We start from the raw sequence: 26,243 nt of genomic DNA on the forward strand, positions 1-26,243 counted from the left end.
GGCTCTACATTTGTAATGTTTGTAGACTTTGAAGCATATGAGATTTTCTGTCCAAAGCATTTCTTCTCAGATGATTCTTAAATTATTACTTAATAAAAAGAAAAAAAAAAGTATCCCCGTAACATGCCATGAAGGCACTTGAGGGGCATGGAGGTAGAGCCCCATGCTTTCCATGACCTCGGCACTAGAATGAGGTGGTGTGGTCAGCACCACGCTCTGACCGCCTTTTACTCCCTGGGAAAGACCCGGTACTCAATTTTATAGGAGGCTGAGTGAACCTCGGGGCCATTCTGAAAGTTTGACGAGAAAAAATCCTGTCACCACCTGGGATGGAACCCCGGACCTTTCAGTCCGTAGCCAGCTGCTCTACCAACTGAGCTACCCAGCCGCCAAATTATTACTTAATAATTAGAAATAAGAGGAACCTAATAAGACAAAAGAAAAAATACCAAAGTACACAGAAAATAACTGTAAAAAATTTACTTTATTTAATAAAACATACCCACAATAACAAACATAAATATCTCATTTTTAATTTTGTTTCATATTACTTCAAAATATACATTTAACCAAAATATCTTGAAATAATATAAAGCAGACAATATAAAATATATAAAGTAGAATGTGTAATAATTATATTCAGTTTTAAACTCTGGATTGAATAGGACATTTAGAAACAATGGTAAATATATGATGATCACATAAACCAGGGGCCTCATACACATGGCTTTCAGTTTGTTTTATTTGGTCTTCAACTATTTTAATTTTAAACATTTCTGTTGTGGAAGAAACACTTTATGTGAAGTTTAATAAGACTCCATGTTAAATTTGTTTCGAATCCTCTGCTTAGTCCATGATAACTGCTGCGAAATATTACAGCATCTGCCAGGCTTTATTGTTATTAGTGAGTAGATTAGGTTATGTTAGAGTAAAAGGACAAACATTTCCATATCTGCAATTGTTCTTCGAAATCATTCAATTTTATCTACAGCTCGGCTGGTTCAGGTAGAATCTGATTGCCAGTCGAAAACAAAAGACATTATGAACTAATATTAAAAATTTTCCTATTTTCTCTTAGGGGAAAAATTTAAAGCAATTATCATTGGCACAACTGCTTGCGAAATTATGAAGTTAATGCCATTAATAACAACAAATGATAATAATGCAGGGTAGTAGTCTTGTCTTATTAATATCTAATTTATACAATATGGTTGTAGAATGTTGTACTCAAATACATATTAATTTTTCACGCATACAGTTTTGAATCTGAGACCCCTGACATAACCTCTGTGAGCCAAAAGCACAGTAAAACATACAGTGGTAAGATGGGATACCCATTTACGGACATATTACATAAAATATGATCACTTAAGTAAATAATGTGCACATTTTTTTCCCCTATCTTTTGGTCACAGATCTTATCTATCTAATTTAGAGATGCTTGGATTCACTCTATATGACTAAATAACAATAAAAATGTGATATCAAAAATAGTTACAAAAACATAGTCAAAAGTATTCACTGAGAGGTTACACTCTGTCTTTGTATCATTACACAAAAAATCTGAAATAAGGCTGTAAATTTAAATATTCTTAATTAATATTTGTAGTTTAACAATAACAATACTTGAGATACTGTAATTTATATGCCTGAACATGTTCACAAAAGAGAGTACACAAGCTTCAACAAATTACATTTTTTACCATTCTTGAAAAAATTAAATCCTGGAGATGACATTGCATTTTACACAACTGCTACAGATGTGATTAAAAAAACAGGCTCTGAATATTAACGGCTCAAGCATTATAAAAATACCATAAAAGGGACCTTAAAACAGTTAAAAATGACTCGCAACTTAAGAGTGCCCTAAACATGTACCAAATATGCTATAATTATACAACTTCCCAGGGGGGGGGGGGGAAATAGTGTATTTAAATATCAACTGGAATTCATGTAGGGGCAATGCTAGGCAAGTATCTACCATATTTTCCCCCCCCCCCTCCTCCCAAATGCACAGTAATACTGAAAGTGCAAATAACACTTTTTTTTTTTTTTTCAAGAACACTTTCGACTAAATTACTTTAATTACTGTTACATTTACCCCACAACATTTCATAGCAATTGCATTACAGCTTCTCTTATCACTGTGGACCTACATAAACAGTGTTTTAATTTGTTTAATATATTTTTTAACGCAATAGTACGGGAATTTAGAAACTCAAGACAAGGTCATAGAACTATGAATCGAAATTTGTGTCTGGACATACTGACTTTTGCAAACGATTTGGTTTTGCTAGTCACTTCAGAAGATGATTTACAATGATCAGTCTATAGTTTAAAATTAATAGCTGATAAACATCGCATGGAAATACCAAAGGAAAAACAAAAACAATGACAATTTGCGGCAAAGAACCTGTATGAAGCAAAATTTGTATAAATGGTAACATTTTTAGAGAGGGTTAATGAATTCAATTATCTTGGTTTCAAGCTTTCACAAAAAAAAAATTTTAATTCAATAAATCTGCAGGCATTATCAACAGTATAATGAAACATTCTTTAGTCTAAAAACATACCTGCAATCGTCTGTACAAGACCTTAGCAAGACCTGTCCTTTGTTATAGCAGTGAAGCTTGGACCTTACAAAAAGCAATGAAAATAGAATTACTGCCAGTGAAATGAAGTTTATGTGCCGAACAGCAGGCTACACTAAATGGTATCAAAAGAAATGAAAACATCCTACAAGAACTGGGAATGGAACCTGTACTGCAGTATATTCATCAATATCAAGACAACTGGCTTCGCCATGTCAAGCGTATGCCTAGAACAAGGATTCCTCGAGCAATCTTGAACTACAGACCAACAGGGAAAAGGTCACTGGGTCGTCCAGTGAAGAGATGGTAGGAAAACTTTTGTAGACCGGAATAATCCTTCTAGGACTATCACCTGTTAGGAAGATGATGATGATGATGAATATTTTTTTAAAGTGTGGAATAAGTTTGTTTAATTTTGTTTCGTATCTGGGTAGTGCATAAAGGTCAATGTAAGGCCGTGTCTCAAAGCTCAAGTCCGTACAACACACTAGTGACTAGCAACTAGGTGACTTGTAAACTACATACTAGGGAGCTTTGGACATGTATGCTTGAAACATGGCCTTCTTCATTGACTATTTTTCTGAAAACCATGACATCACAGTGCAACATTGAATTAAGAAGGCAGTGTCCTAATGCAGTTTCATTACGACTTATGTGGAAAAGATAAGGGCTTAATATATTACAATAATGTTTAAAACATTGTACAAAAGGTACTAACAATGTCAATGTTCAAAGTTAACGTGTTATTCTACACTATATTTACATTATTTCACTTCCAAAGCATTTTAAAATTTCATAACCGCAATTGCTGATGAGGTATCCATGTTTGTTTAGTGAACAAGTCAACAATCAAGCAAGCATTTTCGTTTACTAGCTACTAGGGACTTGATTGCTATGCACTATGTAGCTTTGGATCATAACTTCTGACGTCACATCCGGCTATTTAGTCAACAATCTAGTTCACTTCAGCTGAAAATGTAGCTTTGAGACACGGCCTAATTGTATGCTAGTTAGCACCAATATACAATGTTTCATAAATTATAGGTACAAATTGCAGGGATGACTTGAGGATGATGAAACAAAGCAAAAAGTCCTCGGCATAAGAAGGTACTGTAGTTGCCAACCACACTCCAATCACCTTTTACACCTAGGAAAGATCCAGTAGTGCCTTTCTGGAAACAAGAAGAATCTTATATATTATTTTAATGTACCAGAGTACATATGATATTTCCATGCAGATATTCTGCATCATCATACAATTAAATTTTTCTCCATTCCATTACTCTTTCATCGTAAGAAGAATCTTGCCACCATCTGGGATTGAACACAGAACCTTCCAATCCATAGTCAGTTAAAATAAAAGATAACATGTCATTAAAATCCAGGTCCTGTTTATTGTAATCACATGCAATGTTGAAGTAAATGTAATCTATTCCATTTATCATATATATCTATCGATTTAACATTCATTTCAATTACAGATGAAAGTCGTTGAAAAAAAATTTATAGGACACTATTATTTGTATCAGTCATGAAGTTGATAAAAAAAATTAACAAGATACACATAACAAAAATAATTATGAACATAAAACAGCTTAGAATCCAGGCAACCCTACATTTCATGTCATGACATTCCTCCATATTTACATTTTGAATAGTTAGGTCACCATAGGACATCTAACTTCAGTATATGAGCAGGACAATTCTAATATGAGACAGGTAAATCTAACAAGAAAATATAATATTATAAGTTACTTTTTAATTACTTTCTATACCTAAATGATCACGTCTTGGGTATTCAAGAATATCTACTAAAAATAAAGCATTGACATACTGGGATAGGTTTTTCTGCAAGTGCACTTACCATTTAGGCCCAAAAATAAAATAACTTGGAGCTATATCACAATATAATGGGATGTTTGAACTATATCTATGGCTCAGTATACACAGTGCACTATCACTTCAGGATCACATGGGATCAACAAAAACAGAACAGTACAGGAAGCAGTAATCATTAACAGCTATCTATATACAGTAATAACACAGTCACGAAGCTCAATACGTAGTAAATATGCATCCATAGATAGTTGCTAACCACTAGGATCGCTACTATCGCCTCATCACAGACAATGCGAAATAGTACCTGCATAGCCTATTGTTCCTAGTACCCTCACAACTCAAGCTTCGTGACTGTATATACTAGACTATGGTAATAACCAGACAGCGGATTTTCGGTCCCTACACAGTGACAAGATGTCACGTCCCTTGGCGTATGGAGGGGGTGTAGCAATGAGTCCAGTGACCTCCCTGCAACTGACACACATTTAACATTCAGTAACAGGACCCAAAATCCGCTGCATGGTAATAACCTCCGAACTGTGGCTTGCAAATACTACTTGGGAGATAACTATTGTCTTATTTGTAAAGTTTATTTAACACTCTAGAAGGGATAAGGTGCAATGCTGTTTATTTCAAGCTAATTAATAAATTCATAATAAAACGTTTATATCTTCTCAAATATATACAGTAGAACCTCTATTATCCGTGGTAATGAAGGGGGTGGACTGGACGGTTAATCGAAAAAATCGGATAATCCGTACCATAAAATATTTGCATAATTCCTTACTACAGTCTCATAATATTCCTCCGTAATGCTGTGTTTAACATGCTAGATAGTGAATTAGAAGTTCACTAATTTAATTCTGGTTGTCAACGACAGGTTTATAAGGGCCAAGTAAGTTCCTTAGGATGGTTGTTTGCGGAAGGATAGAAATAGTAGAGGGTGAAATGGGGCAGCTCCACCTTTTAACAATGGGCAGTGTTTGCTATCATAGCAGGATTTATCCAATGATATCCTCTATAGAGATAATTTTATTATACACTGTGGTGAATGCTTCAGTTTTTTTTTTTTATTGCCCCATAGTTTTAAGTATTTTCTGGCTCTTGTTGTAGATCTACATACGTTATACACTTTTAGCCACCGGCATGGCTCAGTCGGTTAAGGCGCTTGCCTGCCGGTCTCAAGTTGCGTTCGGGCGCGGGTTCGATCCCTGCTTGGGTTTTTTCCGAGGTTTTCTCCAACCGTAATGTGAATGCAAGGTAATCTAGGGCGAATCCTCGGCCTCATCTCGCCAAATATCATCTCGCTATCACCAATCTCATCGACGCTAAATAACCTAGTAGTTGATACAGTGTCGTTAAATAACCAACTAAAAAAAAGAGAAAGTTATACAATTTATCATTATTTTTCATTAAATCACGCACAGTTGTAACTCCAATCACGTATTCTGATGCGAAATGAACCGCGGTTTTTATTCTTTTCCCAAACCTCTCAATTATTTGTATTTTTATTTTGATACTTAGCAAAACACTTTTCACACCCGTGGAAGATATTTTGCATTCAAGTAGTAGGACAAGAACTGAATGCTGCACAGGTTTGCTATATATTGTGCGGAAGTTCTTGGGACTATTTCTTTGAAAGCAGGTAGTGACTATTTTACAAGTTGGGAAAAATACCTTCAAGTAACGTTCTTATTGCTTGCAGTAGTACTATGTAAAGGTAAAGGCTTTTAATAAAACATTCTAGAAAAAATAGGATTGTAATATAAGGTATAGTGCTAAGTTTCTTACACGTTTAATTCTGTAGTAAAGAAAGAAAGAAAGAAAAAAGAAAGAAAGAGCAACAGAAAGACAGTCGGATAATCCGCTGATCGGTTAATACGGTGACGGATAATCAGGGTTCTACTGTATTTTGATTAACGTTTTGAAACTAGTTACTGAAGTTCTTGTGATCAGACAGAGATACGTGATACTTAAGACTGCTCATATAGATCTTAGATTATATCTCTGCCGGTCAATGGCTGTTAAATTTCAAATAGCTTATCTTACAACGTGGGCGTCAGCATATTGAAAAGCATTACAACTTTCCTCCCATCCCCTCACTTCCCCACCGCAAATGTGACGTTGCACAGAGGCAGAGATAAAATCCGAGATCTGTACACAATGCTACTAGAAAGAAAACTTTCCACATTGCACGTGGTTCACCATAATACCTACAGATGGTACATTCTGCTGGCTGTGATATTTGAGAATAATGACATTCTTTCTATGCAAAATAAAATGGTGAAAAGTGTCTTTACTAGTTATTACAGTCGCCATATACCTGGCTGTAACTTTGCAGCTGTTTTTTTTTTAAACTTGTTTTCTTGAAATATTTGATTTCAGTATATTTTAATTTCAACACTAGCTTGTTTCATATTAACTTATATAGCATACTTCAACTACCATACTGAGAGCTCCGAATTTCCGCATAATTTTTACAAAGCAACCTGCAGTTTGGTGCACTTGTCACATAATGCAACAATTTGTTATAATCTTACTTCCACTTATATTCTTATCTATAATTTGTACAATCTATTTGATGTACTGCCACTATCTTAAATCCTAATATAATTTCTTAACTCTTACTTTGTGCTGTAAGTTTTCCATACTACTGCATAAACAGTACTTGCTTTAATTTTTGCAATATGAAGAACAATAGATTTTGTAACAAATCCAACAAATTCTCTTGTTTTCTGTATGTCTATTATCTTTCATCTTTAATTTAAATCTTTCCACTTTCTTCTTCTTACTACATAATTCAGCTCTGTTACATATACAAAGTAGAGTCAATAATTTTGTGGATTAGTGATCGTGTGATACCGGTACTATAGTCGCGACGCTGTTATTCCCGGCGTGACTCCTCCTCTTTGCTTACGTCTTAGGAAGTGAAGTCTTTTGCCACACCGTTAAACATTATCATGTCGTAGCTCCTATGATAATAAATCAAACGCACTGTAATTCAGCAAATAATTGAGCGGCAAATAACGTGTGCTTTCTGCGAACGCCAACGAAAGAGCCAAAATGGCGGGCGATTATATTAAGTATTTATCGAGCCTTAAGAAATGAATAACGTCTTCCTCAGTGAATCACAAGACGCACACGTTTAAATGTAGCCGACCTGCAACGCGATTTGCTGCCGGAAATTAGAGCAACCAGACTATACTATGCAGCATGTGTACAAGTAGTGCCACCTATGTATCATTCATTAATGACAAGTTATTAATCTATGTTTGTGGTTATGTGAATAATGTTACATTACTAAAGGTGATACAGTGATACTGACTAACAGTAAGTCCATCATATGATTCATATGAGCATATGAAAAACAAACCAATATTAAATTAATGTCATCAATGTTCAGGTGAAACAGTAACCAAAATTCTGAAAATACCAATGTTCTCATGTCATTAACATTTTTCTGACACAGCACCTTGTAATTTCTTTGTTCAGATAGTTCTTGTGAAATACTTTCATGTTATCTTCGGTACAGGAAGTTATCACAGCTGCAGTCGAATCTAAACAGTGGTTCTTGAGGACTTTTAAGCAGTGTATCAGTACTGTTAGAAAAGCATCATGGCTAACAAGAGTACCTAACTTTAAAGATGAATGTGCATAACAGGCACAATTACTAACGTGTTCACAGTAGTTGTAGTATAGAAAAAATACTGACTCTACTATGTATATCAAGTTATTCTCTTCACAGATCTCTACAAATCTATTTGATTGCATTCCTTAATTGTAAAATATTTGGAAGAATCTTTCTTAAATATATTGAGCCACTTTGAGCAGTTTAAAATTTAAGACCTGAATGAATGTTCCTTAATATTTTAATTTGAACATAACTCTTTATGGTACTTTCATCTTTGAGAAATGTAATAAAATTTTATATCAGCATAACAAACACTCATAGGTAGTATACAGAGTGGATGGTAACCTCTGCACTAAAATGAAACTGGTAATAGATCATGAGGAGAGATTTGAAAAATCGAAATAAGCTTTTTCTGTAACATTCACCATTTTAGAGGAAACTGTTGTTTCTATGAAGCATTTGGCAATATCATAGCTGCTGCAATATCTCTAAGTAAGAGCGGCTTGCACTCCTTACCATCCCCTTCCCCCTCTGTGTAATCAGTCGGTAACATGCTATGTGTGCTGCATTGCAAGATTTATTTGAACGATTTTTGCTATTATTCAATTTAAATTCATGACTAAATGCTTTAATTTGCAAAAAAAAGATTCAAGACATTAATCATTGTTTTTACCTATCTGTTTATATAGCAATCAGCTATTTTTCTCGGACCATTACTGCAATAGAGCGCTGAAAACATTGGGCGAAAGCTATTTTTTTTCTGCTTAACAGTGCTTCATCAAAGGAAAAGTGCAATAACGGTTTTGTTATATTTAACCTGTAGAATCACCTCTTAAATTTTGGTGCAGAGGTCACCATCCATCCTGTATAGGTCTTTTACTGTTTTAAGGGTTGTGAGCTGAACTTTAATTACATTATTTAGTAGTATCACAGTTTCCTACAGGTGAGATATGTCCATTAGAAATGCCAACAGCTACCAATGCTTGAAGTAGGTTTAGAAACACCTTATCTAGGGTCACACGTCCATTTAACAAAAGTATTGGGTAATACTATACATGTATATTGCTTGTAACTAACACAAATTAATAGTATCAATATTAGTAACTGTAATCTTACGGCCTGCTTTCAAGTGAAAAGAAGATGACAACTGAATTTTTAATTGCTTATTTTACGACGGTTTATCAACTGCTATGGATTATCTAGCATCTGAAGGATATAAAGGGATAATGGCTGCAAAATGAGTCCAGAAAAAAAAAAAAAAACGCACACGCACACGCACACACACACACACACACACACACAAAAATCAATTTTGAAAGCATCACAATAACGTTCTCTATTATTTGTATAATGAGGAAGTAAAGTTTATATGTGATATTATTTAATGCTGGTTTCTTACAAAAATATGTTTTCCAATTTGTCTAATAGCCTGTAATTTACAGCCTCAATATCATTATGCTTCCGGGTTTATGTTTATCTGCATATACGTGCAATATCTCTCTACAGTCCTTTATGTTTTAAAGCATTTTGAGTGCAACTATTTTGCAAACCATAGCTCTTACAATTGTGAAATTGCAACCAAAATTTCGCACTTAATTCTCGGAATTCATGATGATTAGAAAAATTTTGCTTTCTTAGATATAATAAAGATAAAATAATTGAGAAATATATTTTGTATTTGATGTAAGATAACTCTATGTACTTGCTTTAATAAATCGTTAATAGATTATGTCAACAGGATTGCTGCATTCTTACCTGTATCAATAATCGTATGTATTACAGTGTAATATGTGAATTTATTATTCTACGAGAGATATTTCCCATTTTAAACATTAAATTTTTTGACAAAACTTAGTGAGAAGCAATAATAAATTTTATTAAGTTTAAATTTTAAGTTTTTAAAGATAAATAGCAGGCATTTGAGTAAATGTGTTCGACTCTCAGTTACTCGTATTTACTGAGATTTAAAATAACTCCAGACACTGAATTGACTCACTGTAACAAAAAAAGGGAAAGTTCTTTACAAATATATTCAACTTTTATTGGCTGTAAGATCGATGGTATGTGTTAATAGGAACTGGAAGACCAAACAAATGCAGTCAGTGATGTGAAAATGAAGTGTAGTCTTCAACATCGAATTTTTATTTGAGAAACCTTTAAGTGAAAGTAAAGTAAAAAATATTACATACAAAATTCTCAGATTCTCTAATTTTTTACAAAACAGTGGCAAAATTCCATTTGAATGATTGTCAAATAAAAAAAAAATAATGGCAGCAATCGGCAGAGCACAATGATTATATTTTATTTATGTATTTATCAACCTTGTTTGGCCATGGCAGATTAGTTGCATATACTGATTATTTAATTGATGACCTAGCATCTGCTGAACAGGCATAAAATCTGCAAGGAGTAATATTTCAGTGAGGAATATACGCCATGTTTTCCATCATTTTTGAGGTTCAATTTATAATCACAATTTGTGATTTGTTCAAATTTAGCAGATAGCGGAATTTTGAAAAACTTAATATGAATTTAATAAAATGATACATAACGTACTGTCTGTCCGAGTGGTTATGTCACAGGGTCATCAAAATGTGGGAAATCACGTGACAGTTCCTTACTTAATGGGGCCCTTTCTGTTTAAGTTATTTTAAACATTTGTATAATATTACGTAGAAGCAGAATTTCGAACAGCAAATGTTTTCAGGAAATAACTAAGACAGTTCAGCCACAAGCCTTTATAGAAGGGCTAGCAGAAACAGGTAAGGGAAACAGAGATTCGACATAACCACTCGGTTGGACAGTAATTAGAAGCTGAAAATTGTGTGACAGATTTTGAAATGGGAAGTAAAATAATTGGCGATGTTTATTCCAACAATTTCCTTGGTTTAGTGCACTGTTTCCTAATAATATAATTTAACCTCAAAACTGGCGCCAACTTCATGCCTTCAATATATTCAAAAGCGTATCCAGATAGACTCATCGAAGTTGCTCGTCACCTAGCAATTACTCATCAATGTTTTCTGCCAAATGCAACCAACAAAATGAGCAAAGCATGTCTTCACTGAGAAAAATTAAATTAAATTGGAACTAGTCCTTGAAAGTAGTTACACCATTTACCCAGCAGGTGAGTGTGTAAGAAATTTGAGCATTGATGAGCCACAAAACTGCTTAAAATTTGAGCGAATTTTTCTTTAACATCTGGCATAAAGAATTACTCTATTGGGGTTCAGGAACATGTTCCAAGTAGATAGTCGTAGTTTTGAATGTTAACTGTAAATTTTACTGTTTGAATTTTGGAAGGCAGCAGACAGTGGCATATGAAAGTACTTCCAAGTAAATACGGAATGTTTTATCATCAACAAAACAGTAGATTTTTTCTCAGAAGTGTGGTATTGCACTTAATTGCAATTTAATCGAAATTGGGTTTGTTTGACAGATTCTCATAAAATAGCTGTACATTAAATTACATCAAAATATACCAACAGAAAGCAGACTTTTTAATTTGGACAGATACTGCAAACATATTAGGTATAATGCACTCCTGTAAAAATAATTTAATTTAAATAGAAAGAAAATAGCGAGGCACTGCTAACTGAATACATTCATACAGATAATAAAATATTATTATAGATCAATCGTTATTACAACATTCTACTCTGCTGTAAGTTCTGTATAAATGATGAAATGAAAATACAATACATCCAAGTTATAACATTTCGAGATAAATCTTAGGACCATTAAACGAGTTAGTGGCAAGAAACCCGAATTATTCATTACCGATACTTAGCTACAAGAATTTTAAGATTTTTAAAGGTTTTTCTTTTACTAGGACAATTGTACAATTAATAATTTCAAAGAAAAAAATTCTTAAGACTGAAAATGGTAAATCTTTGATTTCTTTGTTTGTAACGCAAGAATTTCGATGGAAAAATAATGCCAAAAATGAAACCAGGAGGGATGGATGTAGTTCAGGTGGAGAAATTACTGCTATCATTTCACTCTAGAAAAGATATTATTTTGGCACCACACTACGAACAAGTTATCCAATGGAAGAAGAAACCTTCACAATATCCAATTTTAATTCTTATGTATAACTTTTTTTAATACAAAACAGGAATGTCAACCATTATTCATTTAAATATAATGATATAATATTATTACAATTTACTCTCATGTATTTTATACTTTCATGGCATATCACCTCTTTTTAAACACACAACTTTTACCACAGCCATGATAATAATTCCTGCACTGTTCCATTAAAGCATTTGGACATATTTTTCCACATAATATATTACACGTGTGTTTCATACAATCAGAATGTTCATGAAAAGCTGGAAACCCATCATTTACATACATATTCCCACGAAATGTGTAATATTTTAAAGCACATGAAACAAGCCAATATATTACTTGGATTTTGCAAGAGACTGTTTATGAAAAATATTCACAGTCTTAGAAATGACATACGTGTTTGACATCTGTCAAATAAATGCTGTAAAACGACTCTGTAAAAATACAGTAATTTATGTAAAATTGCATGACACTTTAGCAAAATATAAATAAAAAAAATTCAATTTTAAGCAAATATTACTCCACTGATAGAAACAGGCTCCCTACCATAAACCTACAAAGGCTGAAAACAGCTGATGGCTTTCTCGCAAGTATGTTCAAATAATTTAACTGTGAATTGTATTATGTAATGTATGCAAACGTGAATATGAACCCAGGTCTTTTATTTTCAAATTAGTAAAAATAAAAATAGAAAAAAAAAAAGAATTATAGTACCTGGTCTTACAAGAATTACTTTTACTACATGGAAAAGATTTCCATACAAGTATGAATACAGTGAAACCTGTTCAAATCGGAACCTGAATAATCCGGAATCCTGTCTATTTCGGAACAATTTATTGGTCCTGGCGAAATTTGTATGTATTATGTGTAATTTTTCCTGAATAAAACGGAAACTGTCCAACATGGAAACAGAAACTGTCTGCTACTGTTCAAAACGGAAACAATATTTTGGACACACTATATTTTGTAACTATATTTTGAAACAGCATGTAATTTCAAGGAATATACGAAATATGTAGGTCATTAAGATAAAAACAAGCTTTCTTTGCAAAATTCTAGAGGGTACGAGGGTGTGTTGGCCTGTCGGTCATAAATTTTATTACCCTGTTGACTAGGCAGACGAGTCCCTTCAAAGATTTTCAATGCTTCACACCCGTATACTGTCGTAGCTAAACAGAGCGCAAGTGTAGTGATTTCCAGGTAAAAAAAAAAAAGTTGCATAAAATGTGGCATTAACATTAAGTGATGAAGTAAAAGTTATCGAGATAAAGGAAAATTAGAAACAAAGTCTATGTGAAATAATATTGAAGTACAGTTGTGGAAAACTCAGGTGTGACACTTTAAAAAATAAAGATCATAATGAGTGAGTGGCGTGCGGCCAATATTGATGACACTAAAGGAACCAGAAAGCAAATGTTTATGTGGAAATAAATGAATGTTGTGGGAGTGGGTTCTTCATGACCTTTCAAAGAACAAGCCAATTTCTGGATCTATCCTGCAAAGCAAGCTATTGAACTGGCAAAGAAATTAGATAACCCAGAATTCAAGGCTTCTAATAGATGGCTCCTAGTCCAATTAATTAATAATGTGCATTGATATGCAGTACAGTATTAGAGTATAGTGTTAGATATTAAATGGAATGAGATTAGTAAACTTTAGTAATGTTTAATGACTAATGAGTGAGCTATGATAATATTTATACAGAAAATGAGATTTTAATCAAGATGATTCTCAATGTAATAAGCAACACAAAGCTGATTTAATGTGATGTGTGTTAAATGGAATATTTTGCATTTCTTGCAGTTTGCGGCATGCCATTTTGTTTTTCATGTATATGAATCACAAAATATTCCATTTTAATGTCACACCTGAATAATATGGAAACCTGTCTACAACGGAAAAAAAATTAGGACCATGTCACTTCCGTCTTGAACAGGTTTCACTGTATAATATTACTGACTGCCATTTCACACGCATAATTGCCAAACTCTATATTAAATGATATCATCTATGAACTACAATTTGAAAGTCAAGGTGAACAACTGAAAGTTAAGGATCCTGCCATTGTACAAAAAAATAAAAATAAAATGATAAGAAGATGCAAATTTTTTTTAAATATGCAAAAAGTCTTTCATTGGAAGCTATAAATTAAAACGAAATTAAATATTTAAATTATGTGCAATATCAACAGAATACAATTAATAACAAATCCTGTTTGAAGTGGTATTCTATGAAAATTGTACTCGAGGCTATTAGATGCAAAACTTGCCTTGTCCATATTAAATGATTTTCCACAGATCGCAAAAAACTCCTGAAACTCAAGCTATTGGTTACTGAAACAGAAAAAATATGATGTTACATTATAATGTATGATAGTATTACACCCTTCTTTATGAAAATAAAAAAATATGGGTGTAAACTGAATTTTATTTTTGGATAAGACCAGTTATGCTACTTAATGATATGTACAAGGCACGTTTTGAAGGAAATAAACTAATTATATCATAATATATCTGAACATAATTATTATTACTCGACAATAATTGAAGCTACAGAATGAAACATCATTCATTACAGACAACATTTCAAATCTGTATTGGAGTAAAACAGATAAAAAAAACCAGTACAAGACAAGTTTTGCTTGAGACTTTCCATTAAAGAAGCATAAACCTAGGAATAAGAACAGGTTTGCTCAGAACTTCATGGAAGATTCATGCAAGATTTGCATCAAATTTTATAATGAATTAGGAGAGTTATGCATTGAATAATGATTTTAGAGACCCTCATAAAACTGTAAATAGCCAAGTTTTGACGTGGAAACAAATTGCATACGGTGGGGAACAATATCAAGTATGAGATACCGTGCCTAACTCATTTTTTTTTTATTTTGGATGAGTTTTGCATCTAATAGCCTCACTTGCATTCATGATTTTAAACGGCTTCAATCGTACATATAAATGCATGTTTGATGGTGAAATATTTCTAATTTTGTTTTTCAGCTTCCTTGCTCATATTTGCTCTTTTTAAGCTTGTATTAACCAATAATGCGGTATTTTGTTTTACAGTTATGGTTATAACACAGTCTACTATATACAGTCACGAAGCTCAATACGTAGTAAATATGCAAACATTAGATAGTTGCTCACCACTAGGATCGCTAATATTGCCTCATTACAGGCAATGCAAAATAGTACCGTCGCAGTCTATTGTTTCTAGCACCCTCAAAACTCAAGCTTCGTGACTGTATATATAGTAGACTGTGGTTATAAGAAGAAAAATATTTTCAATGAACACTTGTTAAGTTATTTAAATAAGAGAACTGCTTCACTGTGGTAATATTAAACTATGTATTTTACCTTAATTGACTAGTTTAGATTTGATATTGTATCATTGTACACATATGCCATATCGAAACTAGTCAATTAAGGTAAAATACATAGTTTAATATTAACAGAGTAGAACAGTTATTTATTTAAATAACTTAACAAGTTTTCAGTGATATATAAGTGTTAAAAGAGGATAATAAAGAATGAAAAATACTTTCAGTATTTGGTAAATGTACAGAGCGTTCACCTACGGGTGAGGCCAGGAAAGCAGCATGTACTGATACGCCGCTTTGTGTGTGCAGTTGTTGAGACACGCTCGACAATCAAGGACATCAAGGTCGACAAGTTATCAGTTGTGAGCCAGATGTTGCAGTATTTAACACGTACAGTGCAGTTTCTTGACACAGTTGCATAAATATTCAGTGTGTGTGTAAAATTTGTTAACAATGCAAAACGCAAAATTCACGCTTGAACAGAGAGTTTTTATGTATGATGCGTATGTGAAAACAGAGTCATGTAGAGAGGTGCGTAGGCAATTTGAAGTGAAATATCCGGGTGCTCCAATTCAGGGTAGAGAAACTGTTAGACGTCTTGTTAACAAATTAAGGACAACAGGGTTGATAAATGCTACAATTCCTAAGCGAAAACGAAGAGTATTGACGGGAGAAAAAATTGATGAAATCAGTGTATCATTTACACTCTCTCTAAGACGTGTTTCACAGGAAGTTAGTGTTTCAAAAACATCAGTCTTTACTGCTGCTAAACTTTTAAAATTAAAACCCTACAGAGTATAGTATAGAAAGCGGAAGCTTACGGATAGACGATTCCCGCAAGCGACACCGCAGGCAGGCCGCTTTCCTGGCCCCACCCGTAGGCAAACGCTCTGTATAAACAATCCAGCTTTTTTTGGCTTTATTACATATGGGACAGAGAAGACAAAATTTGTACTTTAACCATTATAGCTCCATTAGTACAGGTTTACAGAAATAATCAACAAATTGTAACATGATGTCAATCAATTGTGCACTGAACACACAAACTGATAGCATATCAGTAATATATACAGTATGTCTTCACCATCATGCCCGCTCTTCTACCACTGAGATGGCAAGCGTGCTCGCACAACTTATCTCGTTAAAACTTACAATGGAGCTTCATGCACAACATCTAGTTCTCTGATGATTAATATTTGTCATTCCGCGTAGCCATACAGATGAAATCAAGCCTCATAATAAAAAAATAGATTGGGGATCAAATTCTTCATTATTTACTTTTTCTAACATCTAATTACAAAAATTAAGTCTGCAATTGTAATCTTGGGGCTGTAATTCATGACATGATGGAATTCTGTATGGTTTTAGTTTAAATAATTTTACTCCCGTAGATGCCTTAGAAATCTCTGTCTGCTGTGCTAATAATCTCAGAGACTTGCGTGGGCTATGCTCTAATGTCGCACCAATTTCATCCAGTTTTCCCTCCATAAGAACATGGCGCTTTTGTCGTCTTTTTCTATCATTTACAGAACCTGTTTCATTGAATCTATTAAATAACCTTAATATTGTGTTTCTAGAGGGTACTGGCCGTCAGGAAATTTACGTTTGAATTTTCGCCTCGTTGAAACACACGATTTTCTATTTTTTATATAAATATGTTCCCTTAATGAATATATGTTTACCATGATGAAATGATCTGTTCTCCATCTCAGCTAAAAAAAATACTGCCAGAGGTCAAGTTACAGATAAATTCTGTGGCTGGGAAGAAAAAGGTCTTCAGTAAAAATTTTATACTTTTCAGGAGAGCAGCGGAAAGATTGAAATTGGTGTCAATTATAGAGTTCTTTTAATTAAGAGATTTTTCCTGGATATTATTTGTTTATATTTCTTCCAAAATAGGTAATGTTGCTCATTTAACAATTTTCTTGATTATTTCCAAAAATAGCCGCACTTAAGCCCTTTTAAGACTACAATCCAAACTGAGAAGAAGGGACTATTTAAACATAATACCTTTTTCAAGTCAAAATAAATGGGAAATGTAAATTATTAGGAATGCAAAATAGGTCTTAAACAATATAGGACTGTTTACCTCGTGCTTACAGTTTTAAAAGGAAAGGGCATCAATATGTGATAAAATAACTAAAATACAAGTTAGACCTTTTTAATAGAGAGGCATGGAAAGTAAACATGTGATAGTTTGTAAGGAATAAAGTATTAAATATTCTTAAGTCCTTTATTCTGTGTGTGCTCGATTCAAAAAGTACTTAGAACATTTGGTAACGCTCTATAAATCCAGTCAGGAGTCTTATTTGACTTTAGCCGTTTTACCAGAATGTAGAGAATTGTTTCCGCTTTCAGAATAGATAAAAATCTCATTTTCACAAAAAATTGACTTAAGACCTTTTTCCTCTCGGCCACAGAATTGTTTTATTTATAGACGTTTTAGTATTGACATAAATGGGAATTGTCTTGACTAGCTGCGTCAGAATACATGTCATCTTAGCAGCAAAAGCGTGGCCTCCCACCAGGGACGTGACTGGTCAGTCATCGCGGGCATGATGGCTGTACTACACTATTTTTGCAGCTACCAACAAGTAATGAATAATTAATTTAGGAAGAGAATTATGAAATGAATATATCGTTTTTAGCTGTCTGTTGAAAAGTACAGTGGAAGCACTTACTAATTTGATCTTAGAAATGGAGCTGATAGAAAGCATCATCTTACTGCATAATATAGTAAATTCAGTGCATATTCAGTTTTTATTTTGTGCATATACGTATTTCTGGACACCAGTTGGTAGAAATAAACCTTCAAATATATAGTGTGTGGAACTGTTTCAGCAAAGACTGCAATTTCTGCCATATTAGCATTCATCATCTAGCACAGAATATCAAACTAATGAAATGAGAATTATTGACTTGTAAGTTTTTTTTTTTCATTTTGCTTCAAATAACTGCAATTCTTCAGCATAAAGTAGAAACTAATTAGCTTTATTCTGTTGTAAGTTTGAACTGTATCAAAAAGATACTAATCCTTCTAGGAGGTACATGTGTATCAACTTTTTCAAAACTATCTTTCAATTATAATCACATGAAAACCCACATATTGGTCCTTAAAGAAATCAAATGTACTATGATGAAAAACTGTAAATATATCTACTTTTTTAAACTTATTCTTCTTGTATTTTAAGTTGAAAGTTCTTCAGTTTTCAGTGACAACTTTTAGGTACTGATAGTATATAGAAGAGAACATTTCACAAAAGTATACAAAGCATTTAATTAAAAATATCCATCATGATTTCATCTCAGAACTTCCTGTTAAATCTGAAGGACGGCATAATTATTTAGACACAGCTCTGTTTGCTTCAGCAGCGAAATTCTTAAACAAAACTACCTACAGTATGTTTCTACTGTATTTAAGATATCTGCAAAACCTATAGCGTGTATGCTGTTTGTATATTTGTTTGCTACTTTGCAGTGCACTGAGTGGGAAAGCCTATTCATGAACATTCTTAATATGGAATTACAATTTATCATTCATTCTTGATGGGGTTTTGAGGTAGTAGGATATACGTATTGTGAAGTGGTGGTTTGGGTCGGTGGCAAATCTTCACTAAGTTTCTTAGCGAGGAAATAGATTTCTGCCAAAGCAATGATGAGTGCGAACATTACTCCAAGAAGCAGCCTGAATCCAAAATCCAGGTTACCGACTATCAGCTCTATGCCCAGGAATCCGAATGCGAATCCGGCCAAGACTGAGAAGACGAACTGCGCAACAGCGATAAGCTGTTTGTTGATCTGCTTCACTAGAGAAAGATAAAGAAAACAGCATTAATATCACTATATAAGTGCAAATGTAACTGACATACAAATACTAAAGTCTACAACAATTAACTGAAGTTAATTCTCTTCCTTCATATGTATGTATGTATGTATGTATGTATGTATGTATGTATTTACACTGCAAGTGGGCAAGCACCGGGTGGCAGTGGTATATACAATATTAACAATACACAATAAAATGATAACCAATACACAATAAAATTTACAATACACAATACAATTTTACAACACATATACAATTTTACACACAATACAATAAGAATACACAATACAATTTAACACAATAATAATAAAACATAAAATAAAATACCTAATTTTACAACACAACCTGCATAATTATGTATAGGTCCTACATAAGTCTCAATAGTCTTTCACTTTACTCTCATCTCATTCCCTGTAGTGGCATTATGACGCATTTCACTGACACTATAGAACACATTTCATTGATGCTATAAATTATCACTGATTGGAACTGTTCACTGCACTGTAAAACCATAACTTCACTGACTCACCTCGCTTCACTGATACAACAGTTCAAATAAGTCAAATAATTACATCCTTATGCATACTTATAAACAGAACTACATTTAAACTAAACATTTCTAGTCTAAGGCCCTCTTACACGCTATTTTTAAATAATTTACAATTCAAACCAAGGAAGTAAACTGGTCAGCCTAGATAAATACATGTCACCTTAAAAAATTAAATGTTGAATGTCGCCTTAATTTTAATTTTCACTTTATATACAACTTTTTAAATTATTCTTGAATCTCCTTAAGGAAGGACAGCCCTCAAAGACCGCTGCAGGTAGGTCATTCCAATCATTTATAGTTCTATTTAAAAATGAGAATTTACCTACATCCGTTTTCTGTTTCCTACATTTGACTTTAAAATCATGATCGTTCCTACCATAGTACATTGGCTTTTCTAACCGAGCCGTTATGTCTACCCATGCTTTCTGACCTAGATGTGCTCTATACAATGATGTTATTCTAGTTTTCCTAAGTCTGTTTTCCAAAGTTTCCCATTAAGTTCTTTAATTTGAGTACATGCAACCTAAGATATAACTGAAGCAGTGAGTTCCAAATACTTACAAAGGGCTTTTAAGGAATTCAGAGATCCATTGCCGCCCTCACATAAGCCCGCCATTGGTCCCTATCCTAAGCAAAGTTAACCCAGTCTCTAGCATCACATCCCACCCCCCTCAAATCCATTTTAATATTATCCTCCCACCTATGTCTCAGCCTCCCCAAAGGTCTTTTTCCCTTAGGTCTTCCAACTAACACTCTGCATGCATTTCTGAATTACCCGTATCCAGACATTTGAGAAGGACATCTCAAACATCTGGATTTAATGTTCCTCATTATGTTAGGTGAAGAATACAATGCATGCAGTTCTGCGTTTTGTAACTTTCTTCATCCTCCTGTAACTTCATCCCTCTTACAAGCAAACATTCTGAAGGGGGCAGATAAAAAAGTTAAAATTTTTTCTTCCACCATGTTAATAATGTCAAAAGAAGTGCTTGTACAAATGTTTGCCACTCGACCGCAATTACGAGAGCCGTAAAAAAGTAAGTTCGTCAGGGACCGTTAAAAGAAAGAAAAAACACAATTTCATTGGAAAAATTTATCGGAACAGACACAGCAATTGTTGAGCTATTTTTCAACATATTTTCCATCGGAACTGAGATATTTCTCATATCATGGGATCGACAGAGAGAGGTGCAGACGCAGTCAAAGGCTGGTTCCGATCCTAGGTGGCTGACTTCTATGACACAAAAATTGTCTCAATTCCAGTGGGGATATGTTGGCAAATAGCGCAACAATTGCTGTATCTGTTTCAATAACTATTTCTATGCAATTGTGCTTTTTTCTATAAATGGCCCCAGGGAAAATCACTTTCTGGACGGCCTCGTAATTGCGGTCGAGTGGACAAAATTTGTATAAGCACTTCTTTTGACATTATTAACATGGTAGAAGAAAAAAATTTAAGTTTTTTATCTGCCCCCAACAGAACATTTGCTTGTTAGCCCAAAATATTTTCCTGAGGACCTTTATCCTCGAACGTCCTTAACCTCTATTCCTCTCTCAAAGTGAGACTCCAAGTTTCACAACAATACACAACAACCAGTAATATAACTGTTTTATAAATTCTAACTTTCAGATTTTTTGACAGCAGACTGGGTAACAAAAGCATCTCAATTGAATAATAACAGGCATTTCCCATATTTATTCTGCATTTAATTTCCTCCCAAGTGTCACTCGGGACTAAGAGGGATGAAGTTACAGGAGAATGGAGAAAGTTACATAACGCAGAACTGCATACATTGTATTCTTCACCTGACATAAACAGGAATATTAAATCCAGACATTTAAGATGGGCAGGGCATGTAGCACATATGTGTGAATCCAAAAATGCATATAGTGTTAGTTGGAAGACCAGAGAGAAAAAGACCTTTAGGGAGGCTGAGACGTAGATGGAAGGATAATATTAAAATGGATTTGAGAGACTGTAGAGACTGGATTAATCTTGCTGAGGATAGGGACCGATGGCAGGCTTATGTGAGGGCGGCAACGAACCTCCAGGTTCCTTGAAAGCAGTAAGTAAGCGTCATTTATATTTGTTACTGTACTTGAATTGTTTCATCTTTTCAAAGGATGAATTTCCAATTTTTATACTTCCATTTCGTACTATGTTCTGGTCACGTGACAATCATATACTTCATTTTTTCGAGGTTTACTTCCAAGCCTATCTCCTTATTTGCTTCAGTAAAATTCCTCTGTTTTCCATAATCATTTGTGGATTTTCCCCTAACATATTCACGTGATCTGCATAAACAAGCAGCTGATGTAACCTGTTCAATTCCAAACCCTCTCTGTTTTCCTGAACTTTCCTAATGACATATTCTAAGAGCAAAGTTAAAAAGTAAAGGTGACAGTGCATCTTGATGAATATAGATATCAAGATGCCTTGAATTGAGGGTGTGATATGATAACAGAAGTTTCAACTGTACACATTTTCATTAACACTTAATTTAAAATAATGTTAGCCTTCCATTATTACTAAGTGTAAGGGTAAAAAATATTTCAGGTTTAGATTATAATATAATAAAACTGTAATTTTGTTTATCATTACTTGTGACTGACTCAATTTTCTATTATTTCTTATGTTGCAACAAAACTTGATATTTGCAAACAATTTTGTATCAAAACATGCTCTTATTAAATAATATTTCATTTTGGTGGTGAACAATTCATCAATTAACTTACAGTTTGATAAAAAATTTAAGTTTTTCTTGCTTCCCAAAATATGTCAGGTGTACTTAAGAAGTTTGGAACACACCGCCCCAATTCAAAGATCAATTCTAAGGTTCTGTAATGCTATTCAAGTGGGAAATTAACATCTGGAAGTGAACAGAGTTCTATTTATAGCCTATTTGTGTTGCATAACATTGATCTTATGTTATGTGAACTTTGTTTAGCGCTGATCTAAGATCACAGAAATTTATACCGACCATAATGACAACAACACGAATCAGAAGTGGGAAAATTGTATTCATAACGAGTTTGTTTGCAATGTCTTAGACTTTGAAAGAAAAACAATGAAGGAACACATGAACAGAAGAATGCGTAATGCTAATTTTAAAAATGGAAAGAGATGTTGATTGAAAATGTTGTCAACATGACCCTAGCATGGCAAAATACACCCCTGGCAAGAAATATTTCAACACCCCAGCATCTACTCATCATTTTCAAAACTTTTGTCCATGACTATCCTCGTCCATGTTTCCTAATAGAAATAAAGCAATATAATGGAAGATTAACAAATATATTTTAAATTCACAGGTTTGAAGCCATGAACTTCAGATCTGCTAGTGAAAATTGAAACTGGCCTCTCACTAACAAATCAGGGAATAATGTAAAATATGTAAGATGAAAGCCCAAACCCTGTGCTTATTCCATGTCATCACAGGATTGTCATGTGTGTGTAGTATTAGGCCAAAGGAAAGTAAAAATATAAGCTTAAGCTATCCCAAGATATCCCCATTAAGTTAGAGATTCCGAAAACAAATATCTATAAATGAATGGTTTCTAAATAATTCTAGTTATGTACTTTTCGAGTTGTATTCCCAAAAATAGATACCGGTACCTATGAGTAGAGGATTTCTTAATAATTTCGCTTACATTGATATGCAATATTCTCATCTGGCTCTTGGACTTGTACCATTAAAAGTTATAATTCCCAAAATAGATAGCTAACTATAAATGGACGATTTCTTAATAATTTTACTTACATACAATAACAAATATTACACACAAACCGAAGGCCTACCCATGGGATCACCCATTTCCAGCATACTAGCTGAAATAGTCTTACACCGCATAGAAACAGACAGACATACATACTAAACAAAAACAACAAACACGCAGACAACATTATATATTGCACAGATACGTAGATGACATACTAATACTATACAAAGGAAACAAAAGACAGATCCAAAACCTAGATCAACACATAAACAAAACATTAGAAATTGAAAAAAACAAATCCATAAATTTCCTAGACATCACAATAACAAAAGTAGACAACAAACACACATTCAAAGTATACAGAAAACCCACAACAACACACATACACAACACATCCAACCACCCCACACAACACAAACAAGCCGCATTCCGAACAATGGTACACAGACTACTCAACATTCCAATGAACCAACAGGATTACAACGAAGAACTAAACACAATCAAATACATAGCACAAGAAAATGGATACAACCCCAACATAATAGACAACATAATACGTAAGAAAACAAAACCACAAAAAACAGAAGAATACAACACAAACACAAGAACACAAAAAATACATCACACTAACATACAAAAACAAAAACACACATAAAATTGCAACCTCATTCAACAAATTAAATTACAACATCGCATACAGAACAAATAACACTCTACAAAAACATCTCAACACACAAACAAAACAAATACAACCACACAGGCATATACAAACTCAAATGTAAAAACTGCAACAACTACTACATAGGACAGACAGGCAGATCATTTCAAACACGTTACAAAGAACACATCACAGCCATAACAAAATTACAAAACACCTCCACATATGCAAAACACATCACAAATGCCAACCACATCTACAGAGACATCAACACAGACATGGAAATACTACACATCCAACCAAAAAGCCAGAAACTCAACACACTAGAACAATATGAAATATACAGACACACGAAAACACACCCCATTCACAGTCTACTATATACAGTCGCGAAGCTTGAGGTAATTTTTTGCAAATCTCGTGATAAAGTGCTCCAAGCGGTTAGCAACTAGAAACAATAGACTGTCCATTGTCGACTTTGGACTGTGTCGTATTTCCATCGAGTGCTAGCTTGTTGCGTATTTCACATTGATGCTTGTGAAATGTTCGTTATTGGTTGTAATGAAAATGTTAATGGCTAAAATACAATAATTGGAATAATAATATTTTACTAGAGACGTAGAAAAATTAAGTTTGTTTTAATGAAATTTATTGATCACGTTTTATTTTCAATTCTGGTGGGATTATTATTGCTTAGGCCTAATTTTTTTTTTTCAAAGGATATGTTTTTAATTATAGCTGTTAATTTTGTTGTTATTTTTATTTGTTACTTTACTAGAGACGTAGAAAAAGTCTGTTACAATAAAATTTATTGATCACGTTTTATTTCCAATTCTGGTGTGATTATTATTGCTTAACCTCATCCCACTTTGTTAACTACGTAAGCCTACACTACAAGTACCGGTACGCGTAAGTTACTCCATTAATTCATATTTCCATTATTATTGTTGTAAAGGGAAATGCAAATTAATATTTATTGGTTTCATAGTTAATTATCGCTATAATCTTGAATGAGTGACGTGATTATGGTAAATTTCAGTTCGTTTTGCACAAACAAAAATAATATTAACCTATTTCTTGCAGATATGTACGAGTTTATGGTGGAATTTAATATACTTCATTAAAATAATAAATTAACTTTATGCATTTAATATTTCAATAATGGAAGGAAGGTGTTAATTTTTCCAAAAGAATACAACGAAAGTATAACATATTTTGTCGTCTACTAGGAGAGAGATCTGCGATGATGAGGCGGTAGTAGCGATCCTAGTGGTGGGCAACTACCCATATTTGCATTTTTACTACATATTGAGCTTCGCGACTGTATATAGTAGACTGTGCCCCAATGATATTCTCAACACACAACTCAATTTCAAAAAACATACACTCTTTGACTCTACACTACGAACGCACCCTCACAGGAAACAAGAGACGCCAAGACCAACAACGACCAGTTCTGAAGATGACCCAAAATAGGTCGAAACATGTTAACAAGGTACGTTAAAATTTAACACAGAAAGTTCTTATCATACATATTCCGAAGTGATACAGTGTTAAAAGTTGTGTAATCAAGATGTATAATTTTACTTACGTTGATACGCGATAGTCTCCTCTGGCTCATGGGCTCGTACCGAATCAACATTCTTCGTCATTGCCTTGTAATCTCTAGTAGCTTGCTCAGCTTTGAGGCGTTGGATTCGGGCTTCCAACTCCTGACTCCTGGGTTCAATTTTCGGCTGCGGTAACTTCACATCACAGCCAATCATCAAGTCATGAAACGAATTTGGCCTGTCACTATCATGATTTATCACAAATTGGTCTTGAAGCCACTTTATATCAGCAAGACAGAGATGCACTTCTTCCTCATCTTTCTGAATAACGCTTAGCCTATATTTTTTAATTCCTTCAGGAATGTCCGTATCATTTACTGTTATACTGTTTATAATGAATTCTTTCAGTTTTTCAGAAGGCTTGAACTGAAGCAGTGGATCTACGGAAGAATTCATTTTGATATTTTCTTCCCTTCTATTAA

General features: G+C 33.7%; 1 protein-coding gene across 1 annotated transcript; it reads right to left on the minus strand.

Moving 5' to 3' along the window:
- Positions 1-10,182: 10,182 nt before the first annotated feature.
- On the minus strand, positions 10,183-26,217 carry LOC138694943 (transmembrane protein 199). The gene is made up of 2 exons (XM_069819148.1): positions 25,803-26,217; positions 10,183-19,263 (listed from the first exon to the last, which is right to left on the minus strand). The coding sequence occupies exons 1-2, from the start codon at positions 26,215-26,217 to the stop codon at positions 18,995-18,997; spliced, it is 684 nt and encodes a 227-aa protein (XP_069675249.1). The 3' UTR covers positions 10,183-18,994.
- Between the last annotated feature and the right edge of the window lie 26 nt (positions 26,218-26,243).

The sequence above is a fragment of the Periplaneta americana genome, chromosome 2 (genome assembly GCF_040183065.1).
Source record: "Periplaneta americana isolate PAMFEO1 chromosome 2, P.americana_PAMFEO1_priV1, whole genome shotgun sequence".
Taxonomy (NCBI): Eukaryota; Metazoa; Arthropoda; class Insecta; order Blattodea; family Blattidae; genus Periplaneta; species Periplaneta americana.